Source organism: Chroicocephalus ridibundus, chromosome 4 (genome assembly GCF_963924245.1).
Source record: "Chroicocephalus ridibundus chromosome 4, bChrRid1.1, whole genome shotgun sequence".
Taxonomy (NCBI): Eukaryota; Metazoa; Chordata; class Aves; order Charadriiformes; family Laridae; genus Chroicocephalus; species Chroicocephalus ridibundus.
Genome location: NC_086287.1, coordinates 85397463 through 85422748, shown reverse-complemented (window position 1 = coordinate 85422748; position 25286 = coordinate 85397463). Strand labels below are relative to the sequence as shown.

General features: G+C 39.2%; 1 protein-coding gene across 2 annotated transcripts in view; it reads left to right on the top strand.

Annotated features, from left to right (window-relative positions):
• The window catches only part of BEAN1 (brain expressed associated with NEDD4 1), a 60995-nt gene extending 38841 nt beyond the window's left edge, over window positions 1–22154 (top strand). For both annotated transcript variants that reach the window (XM_063334641.1, XM_063334642.1), the window contains 3 exons: window positions 2241–2450; window positions 5072–5213; window positions 18523–22154. In XM_063334641.1, the coding sequence (XP_063190711.1) occupies window positions 2241–2450; window positions 5072–5213; window positions 18523–18871 (701 nt within the window). In that variant the 3' untranslated portion in view covers window positions 18872–22154. The remainder of the gene's footprint in view (window positions 1–2240; window positions 2451–5071; window positions 5214–18522) is intronic.
• The last annotated feature ends 3132 nt before the right edge of the window (window positions 22155–25286 follow it).

The following is a 25286-nucleotide window of genomic DNA, read 5'->3' as shown; positions in this document are numbered from 1 at the left end:
GTGGGGAAGACATTGCTGAAAACTATCTGCTAACATCTATCCATGTAAAAAGCACTTGCACTTCCCAAAGCACATATTGACTTTACAGAACATTCAAAAGAGCAAAATTTTGTTAGCCTTAGTTTCTGCAGGAAGCAAATTATTTATCTGTTCAACTGGCATATAGCCAGATACAAAAATATATCCACGCCATATTTGAAAGCTAGTCTCAGTATACTTGTATCTCCAATAATTTCCTGCATCAATAAAATTCTGGTTTATTCAGTACATATTCTGATCCTGAGCAGCTAATGGGAGATTTCTTTTTATTCTAAGGGCAGGGGTTGTTTGTTTTGCGGGTTTTTTTTATAAGCTGTGGATTAAGTATAGAAAATGGGTGCTTATTGCAACTTGGTTGCAAGATGTAGGCCCAAATTTGGCTACCTTTACTGAATGCTCAAACTTTTGTCCACAAAGAAACATATGGAGCCTTTCACTTAAACAGGGATTCTATCTGCAAAATCCTGAATCCTTTCCCCCATCATTTGTAATGTTTACCTCCCCTCCATTAGCAGTGCAATCCCCCATAAATACATCTATGGGCAATTAATTCATATGTATAGGCATATGCCACCAGTTGATCCTCTAGAGGAAATTTACTGTTTAATGTTTGATACTCTCTCTTTAGCTAGTCTCAAAAGGATATCTGACTCGTGAATAAATTACTGGAGTTATTCTGACTTTTCAGAGTTTGGGATAATCTTGCATTTTCCATTTTTTTCCCTTAAGCAGATTTATTATTGAACTTAAATAATTTTTTTTTTATTTTATTTTTTTTATTTTTTTTTTTTTTTTTTTACACAGTGGAAAGCAGTTATAGCTTTTGCCACATATAACATGAGTGCATTTCGACTGAGAAATCAAAATGGGGTGGAAGAGTAGTAATGTTGCTGTGCAGAACTGGTTGCCTGGAACAGCGCCTGGGGCAGTGCAGGGCGTACCTGTGTACCTGCTGCACCACAGTCCTTCCACGTGGATTTATGGCAGGGTCTGCCTGCCCACACAGCCCCTTCCTTACACTGTGTAAGGCCAAAGGAGGAGGGATGAAAGGAGAATGACTGCACCAAATCTAACCTCTCCGCAAGGCATGTAGCCAGCTCGAACATGAGGAAAGTTGGGGCTAAAATACAGGTTTGACACCATCCTTGGGGCCCGGTTTAAACATATTGGGCAGTCCAAAGGGCAATAAATCACATTTATTTACTTTCAGGTTTTTAATGAGTAAGTTTTAAGTAAATTAAAGATGGTTGTCTATTTCAGCAGTTTATTAGATGTTAAGGCCAACAGGACCACCATATTGAAATGGCCTCAAGTTGCACCAGGGAAGGTTTAGATTAGATATTAGGAAAAATTTTTACACTGAAGGGCTTATCAAGCATTGGAACAGGCTGCCCAGGGAAGTGGTTGAGTCACCGTCCCTGGAGGTATTTAAAAGACGGGTAGACGTAGTGCTTAGCAATAAGGTTTAGTGATGTTTTTTGTCATGTGTTAGGTTGATGGTTGGACTCAACCTGAAAGGTCCCTTCCAGCCTAGGTGATTCTATGATTCTATTGCCTAAGCTTCTTCCTACTAAGGCAATTTTTTTTTATTTTTTTTTTTTTTTCCAAAAAATCCAGTGCCTCGCAAAGAATCCCACTCTGAACAAGTCTCTTCACCCTCTGCTCCAAATCAGTTTCTTGGGATGCTGACTCATCCCACAGCCTAAAGCATGCCCTGTGCTACAAAAACATGCTCTGCTGTTTCACTCTTGCCCAAAACTTCCTCTGCAAAACCTTGGACTCTTTTCACACTTAGTAACAACACACAATGCCTCTGTTTTCCTCAGAGCCCAAATTTTTGAGTTTTCACTTTTCTTCTTGTGCACTGGAGTCCTTTCAGCATCAATCAATTCATGATACAAAGAATCTTTCCAGGAAAAAGCAATCAAGATTACCATTACCCAACAGACATCATTGACTCCATCAGGATATTCCCCAATTACAGGGAAATGACTGCCCAGTGACTCCCCCAGAGTCAGTTACTAACAGCTCCAGAAATAGCTCTAATAAATACATTGTCCATAAAAGCATGAATTTGTACAATGGGTCTGTCTCAGGGTGTCTCTCAGGGCTTGGAAAGCCCTTAGTTTTGGCATCCATATAACCACACTTTGTAAATGTCTCTTTTTACAATGGACACACTCTCTCTCTCTGCTGTACAGAAGTTCACCTGAACCAGAGCAGCCCAACTAGTGAATTCCCCAGCTACGGAGAAAATGGCAATGATACTAGTTTACTTGTTTCACCCCTTCTGGTAGCTGGAGTAGTGATCGGACTTGTGCTATTTCTGTCCTGTGTTACAATCATCGTTGGCAGTCTGCGAAAGGACGGGCGGTTGCGACACCCACATCCGAGGAGAGATGCTGTTTACGGTAAGAGAGCTAGTTATAGCAAGATAACATTTAACTTTATTAATATTTAGTGTTACAGGCAACAAAAAGCATCTGTCCGCTGTGCAAGGGATAAAAAAATTAAAATAATTTAAAAATAGGATGAGTAGGTCACAGGCAGCTTTGTAGTTTACTAGCATCTTTGTGCTGGCACTGAATTCACATAGTACAAGCTCCACAGTTAATGGTTAATATAAATAAGGCCAATGCCAACAGCATTTCTTAAAGAGCTTATTTTCCCTTGATACAGTATAAGATCCCTTCTCAATCCCTCCACTGCTGATAGTTTATTTTCATATCTCATTATAGCCTTGGTATAGCATATAATGTAATTTCTGCATTGGAAAGACAAGAATCTTTTCAGTTCTGCAGCGTGCGCCAACCTACAGCAATGACCAGGCAATCTCTTCTTTTCTGACCACGGAAGTTCATAACTGGATACAAACAGAACAACAGGGCATCACAATGTCATTACAACTTTCATCATCATTAATGACATCAATGTCATTACAACAGTCATCATCAAAGAGACTAGTTTGTTATCAAAAAAAGTGCAAATTCCTATCCCCCTACTCCCTGGCAAAAATCCACTGTACTTTAAAACGGTTTGGGAATATGAAGGAGTTCTGTGTAGAATTGTATTTTTGGCTAATTTTGGCTTTGGTGACCAGAAGTTAAAAGCCACTTTGTCAGTGAATTTACAGAACCTGATAATTTCTATATTTAAGGAAAAGAATGGTTACAAAAAGTTACTTTGCAAGTCTTCAGCTAGTAAAAAAGCTAGTAAAAATTCAAATGATAAATGGATTAATGAATTGAGTGGAGCATCAACAGTTTGTCATCTGTGGTTAGGCTCCTATATCTGTACATTATGAAATTACAGTTCTTTGCATATTGTTGAGTTTTTTCTCTTCATATAGAAAAGACAATAATAGTGAACGACAAAAATGCATTGGCTCAAATCTTGATTTCACTGAGGTAAATCAAGTTTACACTGACGCCAGTTTGCCTTCATTTAATTATTTGGACCAGGAATTTTCATGTCTAGAAGAAACACATTTCCTAGGATAAGTCTGTCCACCTGGAGCCAGGAATAATTATTTTTGGCTTTTCCAGAAACATTTATCCAGATAAGTGAATTACTTCTATGTTTTGGGAACAAATTCTAGACTCCAAGTGAAAAGCAAATTACCATGGTAACATACAGAGGGAAAGAGGAAAGGAAAAAAAAAAAGAAATCAAAAAACCTAATGTCTACTATTATTGTAACATCTATTTTTCCTACTTTTCAGCAGCTAAATTTGGGATTAAATAGTTAAACCCAATTTGGAGTTACTGTTTTACCAATGGACACACAGATTTTGGCATGATAAAATACTGACCATTAAGATTCAATCACTACATTTAAATCTACTGCCATGTTCTTTAAAAAACCCTGAAGCCAGACAAAAACATAAAGGACAGTTTTCAAACTGTTTGTTATAAATAACAATGCTAGAGAAATGGAAAAAGAAAAGCATGGTGATATTTCTCAGAGAAATTTAAAAAAATAATCTTAAACTAAATTGTGCTAGTCTACCCAAGTGAGAATTTTACATTAGCACACGCCATCCGAGTATCTCAGCATGCTTCCAGCGGCCAGCTGGGGAGCAGCGGGAGTCACTGTGAAATTAGCTTCCTTCGCTTCTCCAGCAAAAGGAAAGCACAGCACATGATAGACAGGATTAGTCCTGGTAAATTCCTCAAGAATAAATTGGCAGAGGTGAAAACTGCCAGAAGGAGGAACAGACAGTTCAAGCAAAGTCCTGCCCTTTACCCTCTGTCGACTACTTTAATGTCACTTTAGAAGCTGTCCCTTCTCTCTGGGTACTATATTAATGCATCAAGTGAAAAGGAGAGACCATTTTATTTGTAAGACAATTGCGGGGGGGCGGGGGAGTGGATATTGCTGCATTTCCACAGTTTGGGACATTCTTATGGAAGTTTAGCCTGGAATACTGAGCATTAACTAGCTATCTTCAAAGACAGAAAATAGCTTCTTGTTATTTCTGGAGCTACGAGGCTCTTCTGTGAAAGCATTAAGAAAGCCCCGGAGCGGGCAGCAGGATGATTTTCTCTACTATTTTGCAGTTTTTCCCCTTTTTGTGAGCATTTTTATTAGGAGCAGCATTTTCTCCAGACACATACCTACAATCAAACACCTAAGCCTCCTTTTAAAAACCTTCACAGAATTCGCAAGGTTTCAATCTGCGCAGCTCCTGGGAACTTCAGCAATCCTGCTAACCTTTGAAGCTGCATGCAACACAACTGACACTCCTCTTCAGCTTTTGAGGCACAAGAAAAGCTTTAGACACTTGCATCTTGCAGGGCAGCACTAAATATACAGTCCCTGTGCCATAGTCTGAAACACCACAGTTCATCTGCAGATGACGCTAACTTGCTCTTAAAGTCCTGTGAAACCTCCTTGTTCCAGAACACCGGTAATTCCGCCTAAAACATAGCACTTATTTTCTGATTTATGGCAGTGTTATAATCAGTGATGTTGTCTCAGAGACTCCACCATGGAGGAAGCGAGCAGCAAGTATTAATTGCTTATTTTCCAGCTCCAGATGGCTTCTCTTACGGTGGCTCTTTTGGAGAGCTGAGATCCACCTGCATGGAGGAGTTTCCCCCAGCTTTTGACTTTGGTTCCTATCTGGATACACTTTCTCAGGTCAACGTCATGTATCCCGATTCACCTCCACGGTAAGCACTTTTCTAAGATTCTGAGTGTTATCATCCATTATAGTGTATATAACCCATTATAGCCTATACTGTACAGCCTGTATAGTCCTACACTTGCAAAGAAGAAAAACTGCTGGACTTACACCCGCTACAAAAACACGGGTCACACACACTCTAAATACAGACAGACTTTGTTCAGTTTAAGTTCAGTCCTTCCTTAGCAGAATATATCTTTACTAAATAAAGGCACATGTACAGACAATTTTCTCATATTCAGATTAAAATTTATCATATTGATTGCATACTAATGAAACACACAAGTAAAATTACTTATAAACATCTGTCTTCGAAAGAAGTCACTATACAAGTCAAAGTTTCACTTTCAGGAGAAAAATACATACTTTTTTCAAGAACTTTCAGGTTACATTTATTACTGACCTTGAGACTGTTCAGATCAGAGTAAAGAGAAAAAACAAAAGGTGGGTCGGGGAAGGAGAAGTGCAAGAAACCTTTAAACCTTTTGTGCTTTTCAGGAAGTCTCACTTCTCAGTCTTCTCAACCCCAGTGTTCTATCAGAAAGCAGAACTGAAGAAATACCCAGTACTTGTACTTAACCTCCTAATTTAGGATAGGGAGAAAACTGTTTGGGATTGTTCATCTTCTATCAATAATCTGCAAAGGAGGACAACTACCATTTCAGCTGTTTAACACAAACCTGCTGTGGAGAGCCATCATTGCCTGGACTGTAGTAGCGTCTTTGGAGAAGAGCACCCTTCATATATCAGGCTGTTCTAATTGCCTGGGGAGGTAACACCGCCAGAAGAGGCTCTTTACAAAGACAGTTATTCCAGAAATTATATAGCAGCTCCTTCCATGCTTGTGTGCCTGCATTCACAAGATACAAGAGCCATCACAAGTGACAAGAGTTGCACTTTAGGCCGTCTATATCTCCTCTGTATGCCCCATGTACCTTGAGGTTAATAAATGAAGGAATTCAGTTACTCCCTCCAATGACCCAACAGAAATCATTTTAAACAGAACATTACTTCAGGCTTCCTGTAGTGGTGTGTATCTTACAAACAGCAAGTAATGGTTGAGCAGACGTGCCCCTCTCCTCCTCTCTTCCCCCCCCCCTTTTCTTCCTTTTAAGCAGACCGTTTTGAGTTAAACCAGTATGCTTATAAGGCCAGCCCTTTTCTGACTCCTCGTATACATATGGAATCTAGAGCAAGTCAGTAGTAAGAACATACAATATATGGATCTTTGCTTTTTCTATTCTATGCACATTTTACAAGCGGCCCTTTATGTATTACAAAGTCATACCATATAATAAATGGGCTTTTAGAGATGGTGTAAATATTTTAGCAGAAAGCTCACATGTGAAAAATTATTCTAAGCCTGGCATCTAAATTTTCAGAACTTCATATAAATCCACTTCAAAAATGTAGACTGGTTTTTGGACCCACACCCACGAGTCTTTACTAATAAAAGCCAGCCAGCTGACACCCAAGCAACAACTTGAGTAGGCAGCTGGCCAGATTTCTGAGAACAAGCCCAGACTCCTGTGAACATGTTCTGAGAACATACTTCTTTAGCAGACAGGTCTCCGAAGATTATACCAAAGGTTGCTTCCATTTCAAAACAGGCCCGGAGGATTTTCCGCCTCTATGGAGTTCCCTGTTTGGAAGCAGATACAGGAGCGATGCAGGATAGCACTAGACGATCTAGGCTTTCCTGTAAATTCTCCAGCTACTTCTGTAATAAAGCCTGGCACAAATTAACTGTCTTGTGTCCTGCCTTCATCTAAGAAACTATTCTGGGACATCAGTACAGGGATTAGAAAGACATAAAGGTATCCAGTCACTGCCTCCTCAAGCTTCCCTTCTGGGCTGAGTGGACCGAGTCCCTGAGCGGACCAAGATCTGACTCTGCATACACAAGGAAACACCGCTCATCCCATTAACTGCATTTCTGCATCCTGGGTCAAGAGTGAAGATTGTTGTTAATGGTTTTGCTGTTTTCTCACTGCTACCATAGTTAAATATTTTAGAAAAAGTAGCTTTGGCAAATCATCAAAATCTTATTAAGCTTTACATCTTAGCAACACAACTTTGAGAATACTTCAGGAAAAGTAGAGCTTAGCAGATGGTTGAAATCAAAGCTACGTAGAGAGACATTTAAGCTTACTATTAATACATTATATACTCCATTGTAACTCTGTTCAGAAAAGCATTGGTTGAGAAGCATTGTATGAATACACTGCATTATGTAAGAGCCTGAAAAACACCTGTATAGATACCTTTACACTCTCCTTCATGGTATAGCACCAAAATGTATTTTTTCTAATTAGTAGAGTACAGAGATTATTTGGACTGATGGGTGATAACAGCAGGAAAACTGACTGTCAGAAGCCTTGAAGCATTAACAAGACATACTTGACCTTGTCCATTTAAAATAATAACTGACTGGGATCAATCTCATTACATATGATAATGTTTTAAGAAGTAGGTCTACTGAAATGTAGTATGGGCTAAACCAAAGCAATTCCTCCTTCCAATTCATATAGTGCAACGTGATTTAAAGCTAAACTAGCGTGCCCAAAGCTAATAACGCAACTGTCGCATTAACAGAAGTGAAGGGCAGTGAGGAAAGCAACTGCTTTGGCAAATAACTCTCAACAGACACTTGCAGTTCAGTGAGTAAGAACTAGTGTCCTGCCACCACAAGCAGACACCAAGGCTTCATTTAACCCCGTTGTTCTAATACAGCCTACAAGAGGCAGCAGCATTACATTCCTGCATACCAGAGGCTGCAGGCCGAGTATTCCTCAACATACCACTTTTGCTAAAACCATACTTTTCGAGAGGATTTCTGTAGAAAGTACAACAGAGCATTTTGGCCAAGGGTGTGATTATAATCTGCCTAGAATCTTCTCATTGGGTTTTATAGTTGGGCTTTAAACCATAAAATGAGTGGAAAAGGAATTTAAGGGGGAAGGGCGATGAAACAAAGAGGTGGATTTGAGAGTACTCAGTCCCATGGCTGAGGGAGAGCTAACTGGTGAGGACTGCCCACTCTCGACTCGCCAATTCAAAGTCCAATACAAAATACTATTTATATAACAACTTTAATTGGGAAATTAATTTATGAAAAATGCCTTTGGATGTTAATAATTTAATTGCTTTGATATCTAAATCACAAATTTCATTTGAGACTCAATCTGATTATCATCATAGACACTTCCACTAACCACTTTCTTACATTAGATTTTACGTTCAATTTAGAGGAATACCACGTGCTGAGTTTTGTCATTAGCCTCACATGGTTGTGGGGTGGTTACAGAGAAGCCGTTTGGTCAATTTGTCTTGACAGCCCAAAATATACAAGTGCTCCTATCCATAAACACCCCTTTAGTATAATTAATGACTTCCTAATGAATCTCAGATCTGCATTAGCATCTGTCAAATTGATTTTACATGAGGTGTAGAAGGGAAATAAAAAAAAAAAAGCTGTGGATATCAACCAAGCAGTTTCAAGATATTAGGGGCTTGTATTTTAGAGCCTGTTTCTGACATCTACAGATACTTATAGTAGTGCTGGAAGTTAAGTTAATGTTTCATAGTCTGTGTTATGAGAGTATTTGTTTCTAAGAAGCTTCAGTTATCTGAGAAAGATGATCCAGGTGATCTAGCAACAATTCTAAACCACAGAATTCTTCGCCCCCCAAATTAGGAAACCTGAACAAATTCAACTAGGACAAATTATAAGAACAATCTCCATGCCACAGCTTAACTATCATCATAGTAAATATGACTTCCAAAAAAAATCCTGGAAAGCCTGTAAATCCAGTGTTTGCCAAATTTGTTCAACATTGACTGTGCTGAGTGTTTTTAGTATCTTTAAAATTTTAAGAAGAATCAAAGAAAAAAATAATTAAGAGTATTATTCAGAAGTATATGGCAGGCAGTAGACCTTTAATCAAAAAAGTCTTCCAGAGTTTGATCAAGATGGCTGTAGTTGTCATTTAACATATCCCAAACACATGCTCTTGACACTGTGTGGATAATACCTTTATAGCTAGAAATCACGAGCTTCTGCTCATGTTCACCGTGCCCAGAGTTCATTGTATTATACGCACTTATAATGAGCTTTCCTAATTATCTTTTTATGTATCTGTAATAAGAAAGCTGTTTAAAAATAATTTGAGCTTACATGTTTTAAATGGCTTGAAGTACAGTACCAATCCAGGACCAAGCAAATTAAAAAAATGATTCCATTTTCTTTATGACAGTCTTTAAAATCCTAACAATAAGGAGATTTGAGGTTCCCTGCATGAAAGGAATTTTATCAACTTTTCACCTTTTGACCAGAGGAAATGCATTTCACCCTACTCAACTAAGTGCTTTTTCACTCCTTAGCGATTGGATATTAATGGTATGTACAGAGCTTTAGGCAACCAAGGTTATCGCCTTTGTCATCTGTGACTCATGACTGTCTAATACAGAACATCACTGAGGAATGACACTGGAGCGAGATGGAGGGATTTAGCTTCAGGAGTAGTTTTAATGGAAGCCACAAAAGTCCTCTCTGTATTTCAGATTGAAATGTGTCCTGCAGGGCACACTATGATAAAAACCTGTTAGTCACCTATTATCCTAGTATTCACATTAGAACACACTGGGGGCTTTTTTTGCTTGTTTGTTTTAAGTGGGCTCACTCTACCTCGTCTCATCATCTTGCCTAATATGTGTAGGATCAATTCTAGACAAAATTGTCTTGTTTAGGTTTGATAAATTCCAATACTCTTAATATGCATGTTCAGTCTGCATTGTTTAAGTGGTCACATCCATTTAAAAATTACTTTAAAGTGACAAAAGGAAAAGCTCCTGTCTTAAAGACAAACCCTAATTTCCCTCTAAATATGAAAACGAAAAAGAAAACCAAACTACTTAAGGTACTTTTTTTTTTTTTTTTTTAAGACATTCTTTTCCACCCCCACTTCTGAGGAAGCAAGTTAGCTGTAGCAAAGGGAAGAAGGCTTGAATCAGCTTCCTAGATTTTGTTGAAAGACAGAATTAGGCTTGCAGGAAACTAACATAATAACTTGCTATATTGTGCTGTATTCCTTTGCCAAGGCCACTTTTCCTGCAAGTATGCAACGCAAGTAGCTTTTGGCACATTACAATGACAGTTGGCAAAGCATAAGATGGACATTTGTGGTTAAATTCAGATCTCACTTCAGTACCCTCACTGAGATTTTCAATCAGCAAAGTAAAAAATACCATTGGAAAAGGTAGAAATTTACCTATTCCATAACAGAGTCTGCAGGCATCTTTTGTCTCCAGAATACTTAAGGACAGGCTTAATTCCTAATTATTATAGCAACCTTCTTATTTACAGCTTAAATTTCTTTACAGACATGATAGTTTCTTTTTGTGGCATTTCCATTCCTCTTAAATACCCATGCCTTTCTCTTTACTTGCTTCTTTTACTTGTAGTCAAAAATCCTCTCACACCTTAGCCTGCATGTTGTGAGGCTAAGGCACAAAGTTCTCTTAGCGTTCTGTCATCAAAAATATCTGCCAGGATTCTGTATCCTCTGACCAGCCTTTCTCTACACCTGCCCCAGTTTCACTCTAGAAGCACTAACTATTGCTGCATATAAAAAAAAACCCTGCAGCAATGAAAGCAGAAAAACCTGATAAAAGAGAGGCACCAAGCATTTCTAACCAGAGATTTTTTGTGCCATGCAGAGCAATCACAACTTAAAGCTGTTAAGTCACTGATAACAGTACTGGGAAAAAAAGGAATATTCTTCTCTGATTTCCCAGTAATTGGACTTTCTGTTGCATACTGCAGCTGGTATTTCCTTCACCTGCTCAGAATTCATTCCTAGAATAACTAAAGCAAAGCCCTTTCTAGGAATATGATCCTAAAACATATCACATGGCAAGCTTCCTCAAATATTAGCAGGTCCTAAGGATTCCTGCTGACATGCAGATGTTGGTATTGTTGTTTAGAACCCTGTTTGTGGATTAGTTCCATGGTTTGGGAGAATACAAGAGATTATTTTGAAATAAGTTTGTCTTAACTGATTATTATTATTCAGCCATAGCGTCACTGTCATGTACTGTATAATGGTTACAGAAATCCAGAGATTAAACACTGCTTAGGATCAAGTCATTATATATAATGATGCCAGGCTGAAATGTATCATATGAAAGTCTTCATCATAGAGTGACTTCTTTCATTTAATTTTTTAAGCTGCACAGTTACATTGAAACTATCATATCAGTTTCAAATGCTATCTGGTATATGTTCTCATGAAAACACTGTTTACATTTAATTTCATTTTTCATCTGGAATATTTATTCATCAGAGAGTCACAACTTCCTCAATATTATCTTGACACAGAGCGCAGAATAAAGATCCAGACTTTTAGTGCTTATTAACACAAATAGCCCTATTGTAGTTGCAGGAAATGGGAAATTCCAGATATAATTATGAACAGAAAAAAGGCAAGAAAAAAATAATTCCAGGTTTCCTGCCTCTTTAAGAGTTAAGTTACTTAAACCTTAGATGTGTCCTTGAACAATACCTTGGATTACCTTTTTTACTATTTAAAAACATTGAAATAGAAAATAACAGTGTTATTTGTTCATGGTTGCCTACTCCAAGATCAGGCCAGCACCTTGGAGGTGCATTTACCACACCTCTGGGAGCTTAAAAACTCAATTAAGTTCAGAGATCAGCATCACTCTACAGCTAATAAAATGAGAGTTTCCTCCAGAGTACCTTAAGAGGAGTCTCCCCCTTGTTTAGATAGCCACATTTCAAATATATGTGACAAAACATTCCCAGAAACCACTCCAGTGATTTTTATGGAGCACTGGATTGTTCCTTCAGGGCTCTGGCTTGGCTGGCACTGCAGCCGTTATCTCTGGATTTTCCATGTTTGTTACTTGCCCCCCCCCCCCCCCCCCGCCCACTGTAATTTGGGATTGGTCATAGTAAAAAATTCTCATGTAATATTGCCCAGGCCCAGAGACAGATGGGTTTTGATTTCTTACGAACACAAAAACTAGGAGGACTGAAATGGCATGGGAGGAGGTACCACTTAACTACGTTTGCTTATTCGTGCACTGCCATCCTCCTAATGACAAGGCCCCAACAGTTCAGGTTGTTTCTTTTATTAAAAAAGAAAGATGTTTTGGCTCTTCATTCTAAGTCACTGTTCAAGAATTAAACTAAGTGAATGACTGAGACAATCAGTAACACAGAATGGATTGCTATTGTATGAAAATATTAAAATAATGCTTAATAAGTCACTGACAAAGCATGCAAAAGAAAAGTCAAAATACAGTTAGTAAATGCATCTAGTATCTCAAATGGAAACTGACAGTATCAAAAATAAACCTAGAAAAATATCCTGTCTCATGACCTATGTCACCATAAGAGCAGTTCTGTCAAAAATGATACATTTCCTCATGGTAGTTACACATCAGCAAAGAATATAGGTAATCTAAGAAAAAACACCTCAAAGAAAACACTGACAGGTTTCCCAGCTGTTAGTAGACTGCACAATCAGAGACAGCATTATCAGTTGAACTACATACATGGTCAAACATCTTTCTTTTCCTTTGATCCTCCTTTTAGAGAATTACCGTATATTTGTTCCAATATCAGCTTTTCTTTATTAGGCAACATCATCACATAAAAATCCTTAATCCTTTGTATTGTTTTCATCATAGCTTAAGCCTGTCAGCACATGTATTTTCCAGATTTAGTGATTCCGTTTACCATTAGTAGAAGACAACAGTAGGTCATCAGCAAAATGGAAACAATGCAACAGGAGCAATTTTAGTACAGTCATAACATATAACAAGTGAACAAAGTAAATAAAGAGGCATCTATCTCACAAAGAAGTCTTCATTCCCCAGATTTGCCTTTTTTTCACTAGCTATTGTTTGCATCTTAAAAAATTCTGTAAGTAGAACCTTCTTCTTTCCCCAGAGAGTAGGTCATAATTTGTGAACGACAGCTAATTAAATAAACTCTTTTGGGTTTCCTTAGCAACAAACCTATCCTAATACTTACTGCAATGAGACCTGACAAATTCATGAAGTTATTTCCCCCCCGCCCCCAACATTCTGAGTCAACAAGGTCAGCTTGAAGAGCTGCCGTATTTTTTAAGCAACAGCCTTCTCTTTGCGGATCACATTCACACATGGTAAGATAATGTTAACAGACATCAGCCCTCCTTGCCTTTCCTAGTATAATTATCCCTTAAAAACTCAATAGCATAGTCCACAATGACAACGAAGTTATTTTGACAAGAAACAAGGCCAAAAAAAAAGTAGGCAACAGCACATTTCATAGTCAGTAACCCCTTCCTTCTCATGACTGCCTGTATAATACACTGAACCATAAGATAATTTTAAAAAAATAATGGATTAAAGTGAAGTCACCACAAGTGCTGTAATGAATGATTTTTTTCAGAGCTGAATAAGAGATGCATGATATTCATGAGATGCAGTATAATAAGTTCCTTTGGTCCATTATTAAGTTATAGTAACATAATACTTTTCAGAAGTATTTGCTTTCTTGCCGAGGATTTTCCTGTGTCTGCTGTACTGAACTTCAAGCATCAGCTACTTTTTACATGTATAATAACTTCACAGAACTGAATCTGTCAGATAAAACATAACTATAATTGTATTTTTTGCAAGAGATTAGCAAGTATTTTTCTTTTTCCACTTAGTTATGCAAGCTCCATGCTCTTGCATTTTCAGTTGCAAAACATACACATACACAAACAGAGATATATAGATATATATATATATATGTAGGTATCATTCCCTTAGCAGTTACTGAGGTTGCACTTTTACGATATGGCTAAGAAGTTCTGCCTGTGAGCTGTGGTCTAAGACCTACCCCACTTCCCACTCTCTTATACTTCTGCGTCCGTTGTGTTGCATTGATGCCCATCTGACTACGCTGTGAGCTTCAAACTCAGCTCAGGTAGCCAAATCAAAAGAAAGCCAGCCCAGAAAACACACACACACACACAAAACAACAACAAAAAATGGGAAGAAAAAAAAAAACAGAAAAAACCAACAGCTCCAGATCATGGTTGGGAGGAAGTAGCACAAGGAAAACAGCGGGAGTATGTAACAGAGGAAGAGACGCTTCCTTTCAATGACACGGACATTGTCTGATGTTGAAACCACAGCTTCACACATCACTGAGCTTTACAGGTACCACCTTCTCAGATGAAATCAACAGCATTAGTTACCATACTTAAGTGATTTATATGTAACAGTATAATTTTAATATTAGGAATAATCATTTTTGATTGTTATTGAATGCACTGGTTCTTTTTAGTGATAGACACCATTATAGAGTACCTCTTGGCCCCTCTGGTATCGAGGTCTCCACATCAGCTGATGAGAAAGCAGCTCCTTTATTCTATTCTAGTTTGTGCTGTTTGCAAGGAAAACAGAAAGAAACCTAAAAGCTGTGTCAAAGGTGCACACCTCACACTGCAGGACAACTTAGCAGAACTATTTTGTGATACACACCTCACTGCAGTAAAATGCAAGAGTCATTCGCCTCTTCTCCCCAAACATGAAGCTTTATTTTAAGAGGACAGTAAGGATTTAGTCCAGTATCACTCACACCAATACATGGTAATCAACTGCAATAAATTATTGCTATTAGAATTTCTTTTATAAGTAATCCTTTAAATCTTTTGAAGAATGATTTTCCAACCACCAGCTGTGTATTACTTCTTACAATACTTGCTTAGAATCTCTAATAAAAAAGGATTGGTAAAGACTAGATGCATAAGTTCACATATTACAGCCGCTTTGAAGGACAGACTGTGCTTTCCTGTCTGCAAAATAAAATTCATGCTTCAATAGTTATACTACAGGAACACCTCTACAGCAGTACTCTGAAAGCACAAACAAATTACTGAGGCTGTTAAACAGGGCAGGTGGGAGGCGGGGGGGTGGGAAGAAACAAACCAACCCAAGAAAAAAACAACCACAAAACACTCAGAAGCTAGGGGAAAAAAATACAAAGTTAAAGTTGCCTGTATGACCTTAATTCATCTCCTTTCTGTCCTCAACAGAAAATGCTAGGAACCTGATCTGTAGCCTCCACAACTAGTATCATAGCACTTAGCTGTTTGCAATGTCAGCATCACAAGCAAAGATACCAGGCTTAGAAGAGAATACAGGAAACTGAGTATCAAGATCATAAATTGCTAATGAAATACAAGAAGTGTTGTGTGTGTTTGTTTTTTAAAAAAAAGCTATTGAATGATTTGTAGTTGTCTCCTTGGCCACAACAATCTGTAGGTACAGCTGTGAGAAGGTGCCAAAATGTTACTTAATTGAAAATCTGGCATGTGTTCCATACTGCCCTATTCAATTTTTAAAGTGTGAACTTAATTGCCAAAAATGAGAGGGAGAAACATTACTTGCATTGGAATTTGGAGAAAAAGAGAGAATTCTTTTTTATTCGTCATATGTAGGAAGAAAAAGTGCCCTGAAACCAATATATTGATATTTGGAACTAAACACTAAAATGCCAGGTCTTGAATATCGTGATTTGCTGCCCATTTGTCTTGATGTTTAAAAGTCTCCTTCACAAACAATCATTTTGTTATTTATCCCACCGAGCGTTTTAGTTTTACCGAGCTGAGACACAGTCCATGAAAGGTATTAAATTAAATCCAAGGGAAAGAAACGCAGCTGATGAGATAACAACAGAAGTAGAAGGTTCATACTGTGCCCATTTCTCCTTTAGGTCAGTGGCAGATTTCCCTAGTGCTGGGCTCAGTTCCAGAATCAGGAGACAGAGAAGCTTCTTCCCTTTTGTGTCTCAGAAAAAGCATTCAAAATTTTCCACCTTGAAACTCACATTACTGTGGGCTTTTCAAAATTGAAACTCTTTTACTATGGTAACAGGACCTAGTAGGTGCTGTTCATTAGCCTGATTAAGTCAGTCAAAATCTGTGGAAAGATTTTAAATAAATTCACAGGGGTTTGGGTCAGCAAAACGTAAATAAGTAAAGACGCGGCTCATAGTAAGTAATCCAGCAAAGAGTGGCCCTTCCTTTACTCTCGCTGAGTTCATGAAGAGTTGAGGACATCAGGTCCTCGATCTCTGACTGAGGTCTAAGATCTTGTACAAGAATATCAGGTATGCCTGAAGGCTTCAGTGGGCTTAGCAGAGGCTGGACTGAAATCTCTTCCACATGTTATACAAAAACAATCCGACCTCCTACATGCTGGGACTTGTTTCTGAAGTATCTAGCAGCCCTAATTCAGCATCTTCAGAACAGAGCTGTGGTTTCACATTACCATTCTTTCTGATGGGGAAGTGAGAATTTTCTAGTCTGAATTTAAAACCATGGTCCTCATGAATATGCAAATAAGATAAAAGCGAGGTAAAAATAAAAACACCTGTAAATATTTGAGTTATTTAATAACCTAGTACTAAGATTTCACTTTCTTACCTTTCCCAAAAATCACTTCCATTACCCAGACTAGGAACAGTACCATCAAAATCAACAGGAGCGCTGAGGGAAAGGTATGAGTGAGTGCAGCAGGACCAAGTATTTTTCCAAGGCAGGGCCTCCGTGGTTGAATGCAGTAGGTTTCAGCGCACTAACCAGAGCAAGCTGCCCTGCCGCAAGCCACGTATAATCTACAAGCAGGGTTTATTAGCTTGGGTTTAGCCTGGCAGTAATGCAATTACAGGGGGCAGAATGACTGCCTGCAGTCTACTGGGAAGATATATGCTAAATATCCTAAGTTTCAGGAAATATCCTAGATCTTAATAGCTCTGCAGTTAGTGTGGCTGAGGAAATGGGTTCTTAATTTGTCTGGCTCCAGCAGAATTGCTTTTCAGGTTAACTGAGTAGGCGAAGGTTTTTACAGGAAGCTTCCCCTCCCTTCAGAACTGGATTTAAAAATGATCCTGAAACAGTTAAACAAGGCAGCCACAAAAAAAAGCAGGTTCGACATTTAAAATCATGACGTTATGACTCTTCCTCAATTTTGCCTGTAGCCAGTGAGCCAGGAAAACAGGACCTTCCTTCACACCACTAGACCTGAGCTGGTTTGATAGCAAAAGTGGAGTCAGCTTTAGCTTGTGGACAAACAAGTGATGACAGTGGACCGCCCAGATAACAGACCAGATTCCCCGGCTGTGGTTCAGCGCCAAGCTTGCCAGATCACCACTGGGCTCCTTGGGCCACAGCACAATCTCTGCAGAGCCCTTTAGCCCAGAGGGCTGGGCGGTGCCAAACACATGGAGCCTGCTCATATCCCCTGTCTGTTCCCATCCCCTTCCTGCAACACACAACATGGGAAAACACAGCACAAAGACAGGCTGATCTATCCAGGCTCATTATTTACTCCTCATGGCCCTCCCCAGGCTGCGCAGTCCAAGCTCCAATCTAAAGTGCCTGTCTGCAGTCACACCGGGACAGCAGGCACCGAGCACAGTAGTGGAGCAAGGAGGTAACAGTTTCCCCCTGCTCCAGCCTGGGGGCACAGACAGAACTATGAAGCCTGGATAGATCTGAGCTGGCTCCTCATGGAAATCCCACAAATTGGTCTGTCTTGCATTCATTCTTCTTGAGAGGAACACAACAGGGAGCCTGAGTGTCTCAGAATGACCAGCATGAGTCTGTCAAGATTATTTACCACAGCTCTGCACCTCGGCAAGAAATCCTGCTGCCTGTGCCAGCACAGATCTGCAACCCAGACAACTGCTGGCTGAGCACCAGAGACCTGCGAGTCAGGAGGATGGCACTTGATGTGATACTCTACCTTAGACTCCATCTAAAGCTCTCTAGACCTTATTTCATAACTGTAAAATGGCAACACTACTTCCTTTTTCCCCAGCCATTTTCTAACTTTGCTTGAGAGCAGGAACAGCGATGGGTGGCAGCTCGCACAGCTTTGTGTGAGCCACCACCATTAATCCTCCTGCTCCCGCCTGCCTGACTGTGAGGAGCTGGGCTTATTCCTGGGCACCACAGCTGAACGGAGCTGCCACAGGTCTTACTTTCATGCAGGAGGATGGGGTCTGAACTGTCACCAAGACCGCCAAGATTATCTTTATTTGGAGATGTGCTTTTTAAGTATTATGCTTTCAAGTGTCTCGTGTGGCAGGGTAAGCAAGGATGTGGGCTGAGAAACAAAACACCAAACGATCCTTTTCTTCTCACTTTACCTGCCCCTGTTATGCTGAAAATAACACTGTGGCATTTTTCACAGGAATCTAATGAAAAGTTCTTTTTTTCTTTCAGCTACGATGAATGCGTGGGGCCAGGAGCAACACAAATATACATTCCCACAGATGATCCCCCCCCATATTCTCTTACGGACCCTTGTCAAAGAAATGAAATATCTATAAACATTAGCCTGGAAGAGGACGCAGCATCTGGGACCACAGGACAGGCTGCAAATTACGCGGTCAGGCTGCAGGACTTGCAGCAGCCCATTTCATCCATCTCTTTGTCGTCTCTCGCTCTGGAGGCTGCTCCCCTGTACGAGACGGTGGTGCGTGAACAGAATATCCCCATCCCGCTTGTCCCAATGGAAATACTGAAAAATTCTTCCACTGACTATCAGACCCTTCTGAACCAAATCATGTGAATAAAAGTGGCTCTTTCCTTCAGTTCTTCTGAAGAACTCAGACTGACAAAAACATTCAAATGGAAGAATAAAACCTCCAAATTTTTATATCTTTAAACAGGGATGCAATGGGATTTTTTTTTACAGTGAATTTTGAAAGTTTACCTAAGCTTCCTTCTTTGTGCTTCAGTGTTCCATGACATCACACAACATAAAAGAGCAGCAGTAACAAGCAGCGCATCTGACCTTTTTGAAGCATTTCAAAACACATTGCAATCAGCCACTCTTAATGTAGATACATGTTTATCCAGTCAAGCCTACTTGTTGATTTTATGATACTTTGCATGTTTTAGAACAGAAGGAAAAAAGAAGAGTATTTTGTTGTCTTTGTAGGTGTCACTAGTACATTTCATTCAGTGTCTTGGCAACAAAGCATTTTTAAATAATTCTTTGTCTAAATATGTATTTCAGAAGACAGAGACAGAATGCTGCCTGCAAAACATAACTATCAGTACCATATAGGAGAAAAAAAAAAAGAGATATAATATTTTGATAGTCACCTTGTTCCTTTGGAAAGCCCAGCCAGGGCCAGGCTGTCCAGAGCACTGCAAAGCCTGCTCTAAGTCTTCCCCAAAAGAAAGCGGCAGCAAGCAATGGAGAGGTGGCAGTGGATCCCCAAACTCCAATTGGTTTTACCTATGGAAGCTGTACCACAGCTGCGTGCAGGCTAGGAGCGACATGCCCCTCACAGGGACTTGGTATAGCCAAGGGAAGGGCAGCGTCTGGAACACCGGAAGATGCTCCATGCCAATTCCCATACACGACTGCATTTTCAGTCACTAAGTGGTCTCTTTCTTCAGTAAGAAGCTGGTAGTGTTACAAAGGACCTTGACCTCTAGTAATTGCATTAGCATGATGTAAATAATAGATGCTGGACTCGCTATGGACAGTAACAGAGGACCTCACTCTGTGCAGAAAGAAACCTCTTTTGTTAGGCATGATCCTTTTCACTGAAATTTTGCTACCCACAAATTCATAGACCTGGACTTCTCACACATTCCTATGACAAACGCATACGAGTTGGAGACACACACCAGCAGGAACAGCAGAGGTAAATCACAGATGTGGGAGTTTAATCCGGCATGGTACACAGGTACCCTATCTCCACATAAAGACTAGAATACATCTTCAACCAGTACTAGTTAGCAGAATTATCAGAGGCTCACCACCACTAAATCTCTTAGAGGTATTTTCACTAAAATTTTACACTGATAAAACAGACTTCAGTTAACTACCCCCACTGAAGGATATGTAAAAATGAGTATAGTAAATATATAGTGGAGTTTAAAAGGAAGCATCATACAAATTATTAAAATTGCACTTAGATTTTCTGTAAATACCAAATAATTTCCAACTGTAATCATCATTCAACCCTCCAAAGATTGACACAATTATAATTAATACTTAGATGGGAAGTAATTATATGGTTCTTACTGCTGTATAAATTATACCATTACTGAGTCATACGCACATGATGAGATAAGGTAAGTATGCATTCTTTGCTAAGTAGATGAAGAGTAAATATGTATTTCGCTAAAAGAATTCTTTTGCAATTCAGCAAGATTTCCAATATTCTCAGTACACTACACCCAAAACAACAAAAATTCATTGCAAAACTGCTGGCAGGCATCGCCAGAACAAAGGCTGTATTTCACATTATTTTTAACAGACAGAACTATTCCTCTTTAAATTATTAGCGTAAATAGTTTTTTGGAATGCAAAGTATCCTGCAATAAGAGAAGCAAAACTCTACACCATCTATTAAAAGCCAGAAATTAAAACCAACATCGAAGTATACCAGTCAGTTTTACTGGCAGGAAAATAAGAAGTGAAGGAAAGCACAGAGGTTTACTTATGCAGAATAGGACATGCTTTCATAGCTGTGTGTTCCTGCAGCTCTTGGAGACCTGCCTAGAATAGGGTAAGACACTGGTACCGGACCCTGCTTACTTCAGGCTGCTGGTGGGGAAGTAGAAGGGGAAATCTAATGAACAAATATTAGAAGGCAAATGTGATTTTTACTTTTTTTCATGAAAGCGAATCACTTTTACCTGTAACATGGCAAATCTGAAGGTTCTTCTGAAGACAAGCACAGAGGGTTTTCACATCTGGCAGGCAAGCCTCTGCTGCGTTACAGTTGCTTACAGTTTCTGTACATTTTGGGAAATCCTTTCAGCCTGTGTGGCTTTTAACCTGACAGGGATTTCATGACCTTCCAATAACTTTCTGTCTTTTGTGGTTTACAAAACAAACTAATTTTAAGTAGGCTTGTGATGAAAGTGGGAGATTTGTATTTTACCTCATGATAGAAATGCATTACTACGATTATAGAAAACAAATCAAAGTCTTTCTTCTTTTGATAACAGTTACGCATCCTTCACATTGCAATCTGGATTGTATTGTAGCAGCATTACTTACAAATAGCTGTCTACTCCCTCTTGTGGTATACTGCTTTATAAAGTCAAGTCATCTAGTTATCACACTACACAGAGGTCACAATGAGGGACTCATCCATCAACATAATTCCAGCTTCTCTGTCTCACAAATATGGAAGCCAACCAAAACATACACTTCAATACTGTAGCATTTTTCCAAGTCACCACTAAGTGCGGAGGTTATGTCATTCATTATAAACAAACACCTTTAGAAAAAACCAAACTGTGAATTAGAAGTCAAGTATGCTACCTTCAGCGATACCTTAGCACGCTCACATGCAGGAGTGGCTTAGAACATTCTACTCCTTGGTCTTTTTAACCAGGTGATATCCAACAATATTGTGGGGAAAAAAAGCTTATAATCCAACCCACATACCTCTGCAAATGGACAATACTAGAACAAGAAGTTTATAGCTCTAAAGCTGCTCTAACAGCTTCTGCTGCTACTACTGGAACCGTGTTGGAATTTCTTGTAATGATGCAATAAGAACATATTTTCACTTACTGGAGAATATTTAAGATCCCGGATAAATCTTAGCAAAGCTGACAGTGTCTCCTGATGAGGAGACAATTTCTCTCTTAAGAAATTCATATCCTCCTATCAGATTTTATCCTAAACTCTCAGATAATTTTATTGCCAGTCCTAGAACAGGCTTAACACAGGCCTTTCATTTATTACATGATTAATACCATAAAGAAAATTGTTTAGACATGCTGTTTCTTGCTATGTGATAACAATACTGTATTTCTGTAGTCACCTCTTTTGCTTCAGTTTTTAGTATACTGATCTTTACACAAAACTTTTAGTAAAGAACATAAATATATTCGAAATAGCTTCTGTGCTTTTTATTGTATTGGTATCACTTTGGGACTACCCACAGCCTTTAGCCCCCTGTTAATCAGGCAATTAAGCAATTGTTGACTAAGCAACATCATGGTTCAGTCACCTACATTCAGATTTCACAACTCGGAGATCACAGGAATAAGAAGCCATCTGAGCAGCCGGGTCTCTCCTGCTCAGGGGGACAAGTCAGTGTGTACCCAGGCAGGATCAGCCCAGCTTAGCAAGAGCAGGAAGGGAAGGGACTGCAATACTGCTACAGTGAAAACTGTTACTCTTGAAATACTCTCAGACATTTCAAGATGGACAAGAAAACCTCACAAACACATTCATAGCTACCTCTGAAATTTACTAAGGTCAGGAGACTGGAAAATGGCAACATACCACTATGGGAAGAGAGGAAAAGTCAGGAAATAGCAGGCCAACATTCCCGGAAACATTCAAACAGATAATTTTTCAGCACAGCATGGTGAGTAACAGTGTATTTCCTGAGTGGAAGCCACATCAGACTGATTAACTGGTCATGGTACAGTCTGATAAATCACTCCCCCCTTAAACTACAGAGATACTCTCTACATAAAATTATAACCACAGACTTTTGTAAATTAAAATAATAATTATCATACAAGAGAGTATTTATCAATTGCTCTGTGTTAGTTTGAAAGGATGCATCAGGTGGGATCACCTATGTCCTAAAGAAATTACTGAGTGTTGCTGGATTTCAGAGCTTTAAGAGAATCAGCAAACTGCATTAAACTAAGAGAGGCAGGAGTTGCAGGAGAGCAGGACTGGAATTCGAAGAGACAGATAAAACAGCCTGGAAAGAACAAGATACAATTCAGTGAACACAAATACAGCTCCAGCACTTGAGAAATGTAGGCTCGAATTCACAAACGCACAACACTGTGACCTGTCAGACTGCAGGAGAACGTCTGAGAATTAGACTGAGACAAATATGGGCTAACCATGAGCCAATAATATTATACTAGTAGGAGAAAAAAAGAGTAAAAAATGAACACGGTGCTGGGAATATATACAGCACTATTATTCTTAAAATATTCAAAATACCTTTCCGCTCACTACTTCTCTGTTAGGAAACTGAGTCCAGGCTGAGCCTCTACAAGTCGAGAAGGCTGACAAATCTGACTGCCTAGAGAGAAGGAACAAGAAAGTTAGAAGGCCTGGTTATTTTTCTTGGTTTTGCATGACAGAATAGAAAGCTGTTTTCCATTGCCGTATAGAAATGAGATATCAGAATTGAGGGGAAAAGGAGAATTAGTATTTTATATACTGTAGTGAAAGAACGATTCCATGTTACCAGGAATGGGAAGGCCAAGTTTCAGTCCCCTCCTAGTGGAGCTTTCCATGGCCTCTCTTTATCACTGTCTGACAGCATCTGATGCTGCTCCACAGCCTGGGAATTGGCAGTTGTACTTTTGTCACTTAATATTAGCAGCCTTCCAAACCCTAGATGTTCTGCCAATACCCTCTGGGAAAAGAGGATTCTCTTAGCCCAGACCATATTAGTGACCCACTGAGAACTACATGATTTTTAACACCATACTGATGTCATAGAAAAAAAGCTTTCAGTAAAAATACTCATCACCACAATTACATTGAAGCACCTACAGCTGTAACTCCACTGATGTGCTACATGTGAGGTGGGAATTGTAGATAGATCAGAAACTAAATCCATTTTTTCTGAATTCCCAACAGTACCTCATGCATTAAATTTCTTCTCAACTAGCAGAGTTCACATTCACTTCCCTTCTCCTCAGCTCACAGTAATGTACCTGAATACTGACTACAGAATTCATAAGCATACAATAAATTCACAGCTCAGATTTCAGACAGGTCCATAAACTATATATATTCTCACTTCCATTAAAGCAACAAAAATTAACAAGCAAAATAGCTTCCACATCCAGCAGAGGCACAAACTAAGCTAAAGCTTTAAGGAACCTAGAAGTATCCATGGTGGTCCAGTCATGTTTTGGGTCTACCTCAATTCTCTTATTTGTTCTCCTGCATCTCCTATCATTTCAACAACATAGAGGCCTAAATCAGCCCAACTGCAGTGAAGAAAAAAAAAAAAAGTCAGGTATATAGCCTGACACAAGTCACTGAGTATTGGTATTGTGTCTTTAGAAGTCCAGGGAAACAGCAACAGTTTGCATGCACAGCTGGAAGTGGCCATTCCTTTCCACTGAATTCCTCTTCTCTCCTTTGACTAATGACCAGGCTTCTGCCTTCTTGCAGTCTTAAAAAAAAAAAAATATTTTTTGATAGACTCTGTTTCTGCTACACTCCAAATTAACCTAATACATTCACAAGGGGGAGAATTTTTTTTATTCAAATTATAATGAAGCCGTGAAAGAACCCTGTAAAAAATTAAGATTATTTTGTCACAGCTTTGCTCCCAGCAGGATTTTATATTTCTGCAAGAGACTGAAATCAGTAATAAACAAAATTAATACTCCCAGAAAAGAGCTAAACTTCTTTGCAAAACATTTCAGAATCTCATTGAAGAAGGAGGAGCAAGATAGGAGACCTCATAGCTCAGGGAACTGCAATTGGACTTTCAGGCACCTGGGTCATGGGCCAGTACTCTGCCCTGTTGGCAGCGATGGGACTGGTACCACAAACATGCCAGGGAAGTGATTAGGCTTCCCTTTTAGAGAGCAGGCTTTTAAAGTATTAGGATCTTCAAAACACAGAACGTAAATCCCATTCTCGGAGGCTGTGCCAGGAAACTAATTCAGAGAATAACAACACAGTGATAGTTAGACTGATGAGACAACTCAGTATTAACTACATTATCCAAATAAGCTTTAGTGAAAAGCAAAACACTCAAACCAGCAACAAAGCAAGATTCCCCATATTCTACTAAGACGCACCAGGCTTTAACAAAATGCAGCTCTTCTATATGTTAAAGAGAACAGCAAAGGTTAAAGAATCCAATTGCTCCCCTCCCCCATGGGAGTGGGTGTGCAAAAAGATGAAATCCAACTCTCTCGTTTGAGTCACTAAAGTTTTGCATATGGCAAGCACAGAGCAGAGCTGCCCGCAGGCACCCTACTAAGGGCACAGCCACGCTTGT